Below are 13,246 nucleotides of genomic sequence, written 5' to 3' on the forward strand. Positions count from 1 at the left end.
AAAATAGACTCTGTTGGAGAAATTCTTTTTTAAATTATTATATTATACCCTGACCAAATTCAATTCTTTTCTGCTGCCGTAAATTTAATTTAGGATCTAATTCAAGTATCTAGCATGCAATAAAAAGTTCTCAGTAAGAGCTTTCTGAAATGTTATTTAAAGCTGTGCAAGATCTAGATGAGTTAGGCCACATTTACTAACAAAATAATAATAACATAATAAGACTACGTCAAGTATTCGAGTGAAAGCATGAAAGCCCTAATCGAACGAGGTCAATCATTCGGGAATTTGTGGTAGAAAAGCAGAATTAAATTTTCACTAAAAGTCGGACATTGGAGGGAACCACACAGTTGTAATTTCATCAGTATCAACTTTCCGTGAGTTGGTTCGTGATGACATATGAAGAAATCTCTTTCAGCGGCAAATTCATAAAAACTGTTTAATCAAATCCCACCACCAGCTCCCATTCAAATTACTTGAAAGTATTTTTAAATTGTTTGTTAAGAATTCTAAGCGATTCAAATAAATAAAAGAAACAGATAAAAATAGTTTCAACTCATCTTTTTCTTGATGAATTATTGATTTGATGAATTATTGATTTGAAAAAAATATTTTTTTCGCAAATTTGTTAAGTTAAAAAATATTAGACATAAAATACAAACAATTCTCTTCACGCAAAAACTTTGTAGATTGAAGGTTTGTGTACAGGGAATAGAACGAAACAAAGTCCAGTTATCAGTCATAGGGTGAGTAAAACCAAGTATTTTTTGTAAAACAAAACATAAAAGCTATTGAGATTTATTTGTACGAGGTATAAATGTAATTTGCTGTACAACCTCCGTTCGAAAAAGTTTCTTTTACACTTACACAGACGTCTGAACGCAAGAAAACTCTCGTTGCGGAGCGTTTTAACCCTATTCATATTATACTACCGTACTTACCTACCGGTTGCGCCACAAAAAAGTTTCTCTCTTTGAAACCAAATTTCTCGAAATCTAAAAATTTTGAAAGAACCATTCCTATTTCATTGGAAAGAAGAAAGATAGACTTAAATTTTGATGGGTCATTTATTAAATTCGATTAATTAGATTAAAAGTTATGCTCAATTGAATAAAAATGTTACTTTCAGAAAGTGCTCGAAAACGTTAAAAATCGACCTATCAAATTTTTACTTTAAATTTGGCAATCGCAATAGCCTTTACATGATTAACAGCATTTTTCATTAACTAAACAGATACATTTTGAAACTGAAGGGTCGAAAGGGTTTAAAATCATCATCAAAATTAATTTATTTTAGTTTTACCAAAATTTTCCTGAGATTTTTGGTTCTAGACTGGATAAAGTCTATGTAAGGGTGGATCTACACACCCCTGTCTCAGTAACCCGGTAGAGTTTAAAAGCTCACCGGGGTGGCTAAGAAAATAACAGGATTTCACCGGGGCAGATTTTTGACTGAAAAAAGTCGCCGGGTTGTAAAATTTGAGGTAAACTTTCACCGGGGTACAGTTTTTTTATATAAAGACCAGTAAAATCTTTTGATGCTATGACTACTATTGTTATTTTAAGCATCAAATTGTTCTAATGCTTTTTATACTCCCTGATTGTAATACTAAACCTCAATTTGGCTAAAATAGCCCCGGTCAAAAAAGGGAAATGCTTATCGCCCTGTACCAAAAAATTGAAAAATTGAACCCGGATGTTTATTGGAGTTATTTTTTTATCAACCTATTTCAATGCTTCCAGTGAGTCTACATTCTAAATACAAGGTCAATCTGAAGAGTAGTTCAAGATTTATGGCTAGTTTTCTGTTTAATTAAATCATGCGAAATTAAGACAGTTTTGCCATGAAGGTTGCAATGCCCATAATATATGAAAATGTCTAAATTAACAAACTAAAATGTATTTTTTTCCAATAAATAATCGCAAATACAAAAAAATATCTTTGCTAGCGAATACGTGTATCAAACGACCAATTTAATTTTTCAACAGTTTTCAGTGAAATTACATAAAACCCAAACGCTTTAAAGTCTAGTACATTGAATATGCGTAAAATATTCTCATATAAACAATCTTAAATGTGTTCCTAGGGTTATGATGGAAAGCTCTTCAAGTTTAAAAAGTAAATCGCAAAATTGCAACACAAATTTATTTTTCTTTGTTAATTTCATTTCTTTATCACTTTATTAGTTTTCTTCTTATATTATTGTTCTGTTTAAAATGTAAGAAGTTTAAGAAATATTTATTTATAAAGGATGATATTTGACCGGGCCTCAACTATAAATTTCTAAAATTTGACCGGGTTCAAATTTTAGATTATTTTTTGACCGGGGTTACCAATTTTCCACCGGGGACAAAATTTGGCCTGTTTTTAGGCATTTTTTTCACCGGGCTACTCACCGGGGTGGATCTGACCGGGCCACTGACTCAGGGGTGTATCTACCTCGAAACCAATATTTGATGTATTTTTATGAATTCTACTAGACTTTTTGGCCTTTTTCGACGAATTTTCTTCCTTTCATTGAAATTCAACCTTCCTTTAAATAACAAAAGGTCATTTAGACAGCTAATTATCATTTTCAATGACTGAAACGAAAATACTGATATATCATGTAGTTATGCTTCTGAATAATTTGATAGGTAGATTTTTAACGTTTTTGAGCACTTTCCGAAAGTAACTTTTTTATTCAATTGAGCATAACTTTTGATCTAATGAATCGAATTCAATAAATGACCCATCGAAATTTAAGTTTATCTTTCTTCTTTACAATAAAATAGGAATGGTTCTTTTAAAATTTTAGATTTCGAGAAAATTAATTTTAAAGAGAGAAACTTTTTTGTGGCGCACCCGGTATAACAATCCAAAAGCTTCCTTAACAATCAAAAGCGCCAGAATCGCAAATATCTAGATATTGCTGCGGTATAACCACTTTTTTGCAATTTTGGCGCTTTTAATTGTCGAGCGAGCGGTTGGATTGTTAAGGGTAAATACGGTAGGCTTTTAAAACTTTCAGAACTAGGGGATGGGCTTTTCCTGTACCATCCCTCAACTTTTGATCTAGTTGGTCTTTTTCAATGAAATTTGGCACACAATATCCTTGTCATTTAAGGTATACCGAAGGTTAACACTATTACAAAACTATCGGCAAATCACTAAACTCTTTTATTGTCTCCTTTTCTTCTGATTTCAGGAAGTCAATCCAAAGAAGAACACCAAGATGCATATTATGTGGCTTCTTGTCCACCCCTTACTCATTCTAAACCTACTCAAAGGATCTTTTGGTAAGAGCCTCGACCTCATTGGTAAACACAAGAAGACCACTCTAATACCATACCATACCATACAAACACCAAAGCTTCAACAATGCTTCTCGATATGCCATTATAGTAAGAAATGTCGTGTAATGGAAACGACCCAAACAAATTCATTCAATTGTAAATTCTTCGATGTTACATTGCAAGCCTCAGATATTACTGGCCCGGATCTTAACACAAATATTTATGCTGAAACACGCAACTGTCAAGATTTGTACAATATCGGAGTACGGGCATCAGGAGATTACCACCTCAATCTTTTTGGTGATGGATACGAATATCTATTGTTTTGTCATTTTGATGCAGATGGAGGATGGATCGTTATACAAAGACACATTGATAATGAATTCTCTTTTCATCGCCAATGGGACGTATACAAAGAAGGATTTGGTGACTCTAAAGGTACTCTTTCTTTTCTAGTTCACTTCAACCTAGATAAGGTTGTATTGCATAATGTTGTGATCTCTCTCGTGATACGCAAATTAAAATTACACTTTCTTTTATAAGGACAAGAAAATTTTTGTTAAGGTTTTGGCAATTTTAACTCCAAATAGGTCCTGCTATCCTGCCCTCGCTTTTAGGGAAAAGTTGGAGTATTTCTAGAGATAACAACCAACTTCAACCTTCCTTAGTTAATAATTTGCATAAAATTCAGCTCAGGCTTATTCTTAAATTGTACTTATTTTTTGACGTTTGAGTGTAAGATGGAACAAGATAATTATATCTAAACTTACTTTCTTATTCATATAGGAAGTTTCTGGTTGGGTTTAGAACTAATCCATAAAATCACCCGAGATCAATCTCAACAAGTCAAGATTGAAGCATTATCTTTTAGTGGCGATTCTGCTATGGCGAAGTATGGTGCATTTTCAGTCGCAAGCGAAGATAAAAACTATCTTTTATCTGTTGATGGTTTCGATGCAATCGCAAGTAACAATATGGATATTTTAAAATATTCCATTGGAATGGAATTCAGCACCTTGGAAAGAGATAACGATAATTATCAACATAATTGTGCAAATGGGTGGAATAGTAGAGGTGGCTGGTGGTACGATACATGTGGGGATTTCATGCCAAATGCTCAGTGGTATCCAGAAGAACAAGCATACAAACCGGTTGGCGATGGATGGAAGGGTATGAGGTATGGACCCATCACTGAATCGTGGACTTTGAAATCAACACTAATATTGCTAAAACCAAAGGACAATTAATGGAACTGTATTGTTCAAATTCATGAAATGAATTCTCTGTTCAAAAGAAGATGCAGCGTGCCTTTTGCCGAAAAAGATAAGCGAAAGTTTCAATTGACGGCAGATTTTGGTGTCAGTACTGTGGTAGTTGTACTTTGGCCAAAATTTTGACTTTAAAATTATTTAATACTGATAAAAAATCTGAAAGAAAATATTTACAGCAGACATACACCAAGGGCATGTGTGTGTGCGAAACTTTGCTTGGTAATTAAACAGGATCTGCTTGGATATTATGTAAAATGCAATAATTTAACGTATTGTGAAATGTTATTTATGTATTTCAACGTCATCAAATAGGGCATTTCTAGTTTGTTTTTTTCTGTATTAAAGTTACATTTTATACGACCTGTTTTCGTGCACATTGTATATAGCCATCTTTGATGAAATAAAGTTTGTTGTAACATAACAGGTTAATTTGTGTCGATCTTAGTTTGGAAATGAGTGTGATTAATTACATGCGTACCGTGCCCTCGTGGGGTCGACAAAAAAATCTAGCGTGTCAGAAAAAAAATCTCGTTGGTAGTTCGTGGGTCTGAATAAAAAAAATCTAGAGTTCAGCATGAACCGCTCGAAAGAGTCTCATTTGTGCTAACTTTTAAATGCAAAGAAGAATTTAGTGTTTCCCATAAGGGTATCACTATTTCTTTCGGGGCAAGCAGATGCAAAATCTATAAAGAACAGAACAAAAGTTTTCCGGAAAAATAAGAACTCATAGCTGGAAGCAAAATCGTTAAAAAATGAGTAAGTGATGAATGTGACGAAAAATTAAAAATGACGAATTCTTTTCAAATCAAAAACTAAAAAATCCTTTTATTTAAGGCTTAGGGACAATTTTTTCGCGTTGGTGCAATGCAACATGCTCCATCCCACCAACACAAGAAAAAAAGTGCGTGTCCCATGGTTTCTTTTTTGCTTCATGGAACAAAAAGTGAGGGAAATACCCAAAAGACACGCTGATTTTGTCCCCAGGGACAAAAAGTGAGAGACACAAATGTTATTCATGATATTCATGACGTAATGTTTTCTACGGAAAGACCCCGGCTTTTGCCAGTAGTGGCAGATTTTATATATACAATATTTGTCTAGTTTAAAATTGCCACTACTGGCTAAAAATGGGGTCTTTCCGTAGAAAACATTACGTCATGAATATCATGAATTAAAAGTGTTGTCGATTTCACTTTTAATTCATGATATTCATGACGTAATGTTTTGACCATGGTTTGCTCCGACAGGCGGGAAAATTTTCGATTTTGACCTGCCTTATTATCTTTCTGAAAATCAGAACAAAAAAACTGTTGAATTTGTTTGTATAGAACAAAAAGAGTATAATTAGACTTATTTAAGTGTCCATCGGTCCCCTTTTAGAAAGGTTCTAACGTTCTTATTGGCACGCGCACAGAAAAGAAAAAAATAATTAGGTGAAGAGAAATTTTTTTTTGCTTTGCAAAATAGTGGTGGCACGGGCCCTGGAAATGCTTTTTCTCTAAAAACGACATAAGGGAATACACAAAATCCAAAAAAAAAACATTTTTAGGCAGTTTTTAGCCCAAATCAGAATCTTCGAGTAAGCAATTTTAGAGTTAGGAATTTTGGAGTTAACAAAATTGTGACGTCATAAAAGTGCAAATAATGACGTCACTCGACTTTAACTCGATTTTTTAATTTCAAAAAAGTATTTTTGAGTTACAATCATGGTCATTGCGAATTAAGCTTATTTCCTCGTTTTACGAAATTTGGAGTTCAGGCGAGAAAGCCGATTTTGGGCCATCTCTCAATCTCAATCTCAAAGTTAGCTAACTCGAATTTTCTTTTCACAAAACCTATATCAGTATACTTTAACTTCATATGCCAGGTACTGTAATGGTCGCCAATCTTCGTTCTTTTGCTTTCTATCTGATAAATACGCTGCTATAATGAGACCTAAGGCACTCCTTGAAAAACCATATGCTTCAAGTTTAGCTAGCAACAGTTCGTGCGGTATATGCAGTCGAAACTTCTGAAACTCTAAAAACTCTTAACCGAGCCTCAAAAGTTAAACTATAGTCTTTTTTGAAAAATTCAAAACATTTGCAAAACTTCATATCTAGGACATGGACCTAATTTGCACGGTATGCGAGGGTTCAACTCAAGGAGCTCCTTCCTTCTTTTGTGACTTATGCCAGAAATGGTTTCATCATCAGTGCAATCTACCTTTCACGATTAAGCCACCGCAAGTTAGCGCGTGCGTAAACTGCAATTGCAATATATTCCCTTTCAGTATTTGTCACGATATCGATGACGAAAGTTTCAGGTTCAACTATTTTCATCCTTCTTTTTCTGATCTAACAACTATAGAAGAAATTCGAGAAACTAATTCAGAGTACAATTTAAACACTATTGATTGTAGGTATCTAGATTGTGACGACTTTAACTTTGCTTTTTCTAATACATCTTCACACCTCTCTTTTCTTCACTTAAATATCTGCTCTTTACCGAAACATTTTGATGAGTATAATAACCTCTTAGAAACATTAAATCACGAATTCAAAGTCTTAGGAATTTCGGAATCTAGGCTTACAGATTCGTCTATCCCACACAGGCTTGTGATAGATGGCTATAAATCATTCTTTACTAATACAAAGGCGAGTGCCGGCGGCACTGCCCTCTTCATTTCTGACAAGCTAAAATCCAAACCTAGAAAAGACCTTTCTAATCTTCTCAACTCAGAAAAGGAGCTTGAATCTACTTTTTGCGAACTCTTGTTTGAGAAGCAAGAAAATGTAATTGTTGGATGTATCTATAAACATCCAACAATGAAAATCGAAACTTTTACAAACGACTTCTTCATTCCCTTCTTACAAAAAGCTAACAAGGAAAATAAGCGCCTTGTGCTTATGGGTGATTTTAATATCAACTTGCTAGAATGTGGTACCTCTCCACATGTAAATAACTTCGTAGACTCTCTTGAATCCTTTTTTCTTTTACCTAGTATTTCTCTACCTACCAGAATCACTGATAGGTCTAGGACACTCATTGATAACATTTTCTTCACTCCTTCTAAATACAAACCTTTAACAGGAAATCTTCTTTCAGGTATTTCTGACCACTTGCCTCAATTTCTGATATTTGAGAATTTTCATTTTAACTCCTGCAAGGAAACAAAATATTACAGGAGATGGAAAAATTTTGATAACAATAAATTCAAAGAATCCTTTTACAGAGTAGATTGGAATGACATCTTGCATTCTGACTCGGATAATCTAGATCTTCTTTTTAACAGCTTTTTTGATCGAATGAATACCCTAATAGATATACACGCACCTCTGCAAAAACTCACCAATAAGCAAATTAAAAAGGGAGCTAAATCTTGGATAACTAAAGGCATTAAAACCTCTATTGCTAAACGAGATCAACTCTTAAAGGCTTACACGCGAGAGAAGGACAATACTATTAAACACCAACTCCACATCAGATATAAATTTTACAGAAATCAAATTGTTAAGCTCTGTAGAAGAAGTAAGAATAACCATTATAAAAAGTACTTTCAAACAAATATAAAGAACAGTAAAAATATCTGGAAAGGCGTATACGAATTGATCGAAAGTAAAAAATGCCGTAGTAGCACAACAATATCTCTAAATATTGACGGACAAGTAACATCTGATCCTAAAGTAACAAGCGAGGAATTGAATAAATATTTTACTTCAATAGCCGATAAAATACGTCAAACTATAAATGTTAATAATGAGGAAGCGAACTTTCATCAAACTCTTGTAAATTCACCAATAAATTCTCTGTTTTTCGAGGAGATACAAGCTGAGGAAATCGTAAAAATTATCAATGCTCTTAAACCTAAGGCAAATGGACCATTCAGCATTCCACCAAAAATCTTAAAATCGGTTCTTGGTGAGGTAGCTCAACTCCTTGCTAAAATTTTCAATTTATCAATACAGACAGGCAAGTTCATAACAACTCTTAAAGTAGCAAAAGTAATACCCGTGTATAAAAATAAAGGTTCCCCATACGATCCTAACAACTTTAGACCAATTTCGCTCCTCTCTAATATTGATAAAATTTTTGAAAAATTAATTAAATTCAGAGTTGTAAATTTTCTTAACATTAACAACAGCATCTTCAAAAACCAATTTGGATTCCGTAATAAACACTCTACTTCTCACGCATTAATAAATCTAACAGAAAAAATTCGGTCAAATATTGACAAAGGGTTGTATTCTTGCGGGGTATTCATTGATCTTCAAAAAGCTTTCGATACAGTAGATCATGAAATTCTTCTATCAAAACTTCATCACTATGGCATACGTGGCGTTGCGAACCTCTGGTTTCGATCTTACCTGACTGAGAGGAAACAATATGTTTCAATTTCTGGGCATGATTCCTCAAAACGATCTATCAGACACGGAGTCCCCCAGGGCTCTGTCCTAGGGCCTCTACTTTTTCTAATATATATAAATGACATTCCTGAAGCCATTCTGAATAGCGAAACAAACCTCTTTGCTGACGACACCTGTCTTCTCTCTTCCGATTCGAATCTAAATTCACTTGAGACGAAAGTGAATTCTGACTTAATCAGACTCTCCTCTTGGCTTCGTGCCAACAAAATCTCTCTTAATACTACAAAAACTGAGGTTATCCTGTTTAGAAGTAAAAATAAACCTGTACCATATACAATGAATCTCAATCTTGATGGGCATGTCTTGAAATTTTCGAAATGTGTCAAATATCTTGGTCTTTTTCTCGATGAATGTCTAGCGTGGAATTTCCATTTTGATCATTTATCCGCAAAACTTAGAAGGTCAAATGGCATTTTATCCAAACTGCGTCACTTTGTTCCACAGACCATTCTTAAAACTTTATACTATGCTATTTTTCACTCTCATTTGTCATACGCAATAATCGTATGGGGGCAAAGTCTCACTCAAAACTCTAGAATAGGCAAACTTCAAAAAAGATGCGTGCGCATCTTGACTTTTTCAGATTTTAATGCAGAATCTGCTCCTCTTTTCATTAACCTGGATATTCCAACTTTGCCACATACTGTAACAAAGTTCAATATCCGACTCGTACATCAAACTCTCACTAATCTTTCTCCTGAAGCTGTTACGAACATTTTAAACTTCAAAACTCTGTCTCATAATTATCTTACTAGAAATAACGAACTGAAACTTTTGGAGCGCCCAAAAGCCAAAACATTAAACTATGGATTGAAATCGATTAAGTACCAATCTCTTTTAAACTGGAACCAGCTAATATTACATACTAAAATCGATCTACAACCATTATCTGGATATATGATCAAAAAAAAGATAAGCGAGTTCCTTCAAAATTGACCTCTTGCATACCAGAAAAATGAAAGTCCATATAGATATAGAAATACTCTAATTTGATTTATTAAAACAAAAGATTACTTATATAACTATATTTTTTTTTGTCGATAGTTACGTTGAGTTTTTTTTTTTTTTTTTTTTTTTTTTTTTTTTTTTTTTTTTTTTTTTACTTTGTTATTTGGAATATTGTTACTCTAATAGTTATATCAACCCCACAGAAAAAAAATCTGCGTCCAGGTAGCCATTCCATATGATTAGACGGAAACGTCTATTGGATGGACTCCTGGCCTGCCTCCCCTCCCCTAATTTATACAAACTTAAATATGTAAATTTTTAATGACATGCAGGCGAATAAATAAGTTTTGAATTTGAATTTGAATTTGAAATCTTTTGACGACAAGTCAATGAGTAGTGCTAAAAACTTTTTCTTTTCATTGTAGCTTTCTTCCAAATTTCAACCATGACTAAAAGTGGAGTTTGTGTACTCATTCCTTTTCTATACTATATCCAAATTGTCTATTGCTCAAAATGTTGTTAAAGTGGGTTGACAGGCTCGGATACAGAGGGAGGTTATAACCAATGGAGGAGAGTGCACTTTATTATCGTATTACCTTATATGGAAACTAATTACTCTCCATGATAATAAGATAGCCTACCTCCTGTATCCGACCCTGGTTGAGACTATGTATGACTTTTTCATAAATTTTGACAAAACTGGGAGAATACTAACCGGTCTGAAATTGCCTTTGTCATTTTTTGAACCTTTTCTCTCATACACAGGTGTTATATCGGCAAAATTCAATTCTTTTGGAAAAGAGTTTGACTCGAAAGACGCATTTATTGCTGCGCGTAAAAATTCGGAAAACATATCACAATATCCCTTTATTATTTTTACTGGAATGTCTGAACTCGGCTGTGATTTGGCTTTGACTAAGTCCTTAATGATTTTCCCTACTTCCCCTTTTGTTGTTGGTACAAAAGTACATAAAGTAAGCATATATCACTATGGTCAAATGTTTGGTTTACGTCAAACGAAATTTGATGCCCGTTATACACGCTTTTTTATAAGAATATCTTCTATAAGAATATCAGGGTGAAAATTGGCTAAATCGTAAGAATTCCCAAAGAATAACCTCTATCACAGAATTTGATAAGAATACAGTCATTTTGTATTTGGTTAATAGAAAAAAACTGCTTCCTTTGTTAGACTTGAATTTAAACTTTGAGGCAGAAATGTAATTTTAGCTCGAAATGTTCATTCAAAATTCCAAAACTCTCAAATTGATCATTTCCCATGTTTTTAAAAAAGTCAAGTCTAAAAAAGTAAGAATATTTAACCCTCAATTTTGGCAATTTCTTAAGAATACTTGACCTTCATCCAAAGTACACTATTCTTATTAAAAAAAGAGCGTGTGTAAATTTAAGGAGGATACTTATGATTTATCTTTGGCTTTTTGATGTTTTTTTTTCAAACAAGACCAAGTGAGCAGTAAGGTTTAGTCGTTTTTTCGGTTGTAGTAATAATTGGTTTTAGTAATATTGTTCCATAGTATGCATGTAAACGATTAGAGTTTCTTGTTTATTGTTTATGGCACAGATCGACTAATCGAGTAACATTAGTGTATCGAGTACTGTTCTAATATTTGTTTTTAACGATGACATAATCAAGCAAAATCAAAAAGTTACGTTTTTCGAGCTACCAGTTTGCTCTCAATTTTTAAATTCCAAATATAAGAAAATAACCATGTATTTTTTTGAATGCAAAATAATTGATTCTTATAGCACCACCTTATTAATTTGAGAATCTTCTTAGATTCGGAGGGGATTTAATTTAGTGAATTGCCACCAAATACCCCCCCCCCCGCACCAATTTTCTCTTGTTCAAGACCCCGTGCACCTATCGTATCAAAAAAAACTTGATATTTATAGAGCGTGAAAAATAAAAAAAAGTGAATAAAAAATTATTGTCTGGTGTATAAAAGTGAGAACAACCACTAGATTTAAATAATCACAATACAACCATAACAATCTTAACTTTAGAAAATCCTACTACTTATCTGGAAATTGCCCCAACCTGCAAAATGTATAATCGACCATTACTGAGTACAATTTTGCTGATCCTACCGACATTGAATCTTGCATGCAACTTCACCGAGATTGATCCTATCACACCAGTACACAAACCCCTTCAACTGACTATCCACACAACTGGATTTGTAACGAGAAACTTGTTGGGCGACCCGCTAAAATATTTCAAATCACTTCCAGAGAAATTGGTTTACAAAAAAGAAGCAAAACCAGGGGTTATGGATAGTATTCTTCTTTCCCTTCCGGTTGGTTTAATTTGCACAATTAACGTGTACTTGAGTGGAACTAAAAACATTTCCTTTGCTTATAACTTTGTCGAAGACTATCGTGGGGATGTCACAAAACCGATTTGCACTCGAATAAAATACACGTACGAGCTCAATCAAACTCAAGATTTTGTCTATTCTAAAGCATTTGCAGGGGATCATAGACATATCAGAACATATTATATTCTAAAATTTAAACTAGAAGATATGAAATCATCAGGCTGTTACAGAAATGTTCCTCAGTCATTTATTCTCCTAGGATTTAACCTGTTTGTAATTTGTTTTTGTGTCTTTTAACCCTCTTTAGACGTATGCCGAATCTGTTAACATTGTGGTAGGAGTAACAACGTGATGGGTTGGCAAAAGCTGGCGAGGCGATTTTGTAGTTAAAAAACTATTATTTTAAGGCCCAATAGACCTTTTCATAAATTACGCCACGAACATCACTTGCCTCGTATTGAAACAATCACCATGGTGATTATATCCCTTAAGACAATAACCCTTTAAGTGCCAATATTGTATACATCAGACATGGGCTATGTAGGAGGGCGAAACCCTCCTGTAATGCCCAGTTTGAGTTAAAAATCGTCATTTTTGGTCTAACTCGTAAGAAGCGGATTGGGCTTCATGACCAAGCAAAAAAAAAAATTCAAAAGTGAGTCTTTTCAGCGAGATTTTAAGCTAAAAAGTCAAAAAAACCGTTGATTGTTTTTTGACCATATTTGGTCAACGAGTGATCCAAGAACCTCCAAATTTGGCCCTGATTAACTTGATTTTGTCCTCCAGCGAATTAGTTTGAAGTTTTACCACTCGGCACCTTTCTATTATTTTTAGTCAGGGCCGCGCAGCGGTGATCCGGAGATATAAGCCTTTAAAGTTTGAACTAGCGATTTTCTGTCAATCCCAGTCTTTTGACGCTCCTAGAAAAATAAGCCGCCAAGAGGGAATAGTTGCTCTCTCTACTTCCCCTGATATCAGCCAGTACTAAGAATCTATGTTACCCTTT

General features: G+C 33.9%; 1 protein-coding gene across 1 annotated transcript; it reads left to right on the forward strand.

The window, feature by feature from the left end:
• The first annotated feature begins 661 nt into the window (after window positions 1–661).
• Window positions 662–4,968, forward strand: LOC136809887 (microfibril-associated glycoprotein 4-like). Its single transcript, XM_067066448.1, has 3 exons — window positions 662–746; window positions 3,189–3,714; window positions 4,063–4,968. The coding sequence occupies exons 2-3, from the start codon at window positions 3,216–3,218 to the stop codon at window positions 4,521–4,523; spliced, it is 960 nt and encodes a 319-aa protein (XP_066922549.1). The 5' UTR covers window positions 662–746; window positions 3,189–3,215; the 3' UTR covers window positions 4,524–4,968.
• The last annotated feature ends 8,278 nt before the right edge of the window (window positions 4,969–13,246 follow it).

Source organism: Clytia hemisphaerica, unplaced genomic scaffold, assembly GCF_902728285.1.
Source record: "Clytia hemisphaerica strain Z4C2 unplaced genomic scaffold, Clytia hemisphaerica genome assembly, whole genome shotgun sequence".
Lineage (NCBI taxonomy): Eukaryota > Metazoa > Cnidaria > Hydrozoa > Leptothecata > Clytiidae > Clytia > Clytia hemisphaerica.

Excerpts from the sequence above, each read along its gene's own strand:
- LOC136809887 (XM_067066448.1), top strand. The coding sequence starts at position 3,216 with ATGCATATTATGTGGCTTCTTGTCCACCCCTTACTCATTCTAAACCTA. Across the intron at positions 3,715-4,062 it reads AGGATTTGGTGACTCTAAAG|GAAGTTTCTGGTTGGGTTTA; the intron begins GTACTCTTTCTT and ends TTATTCATATAG.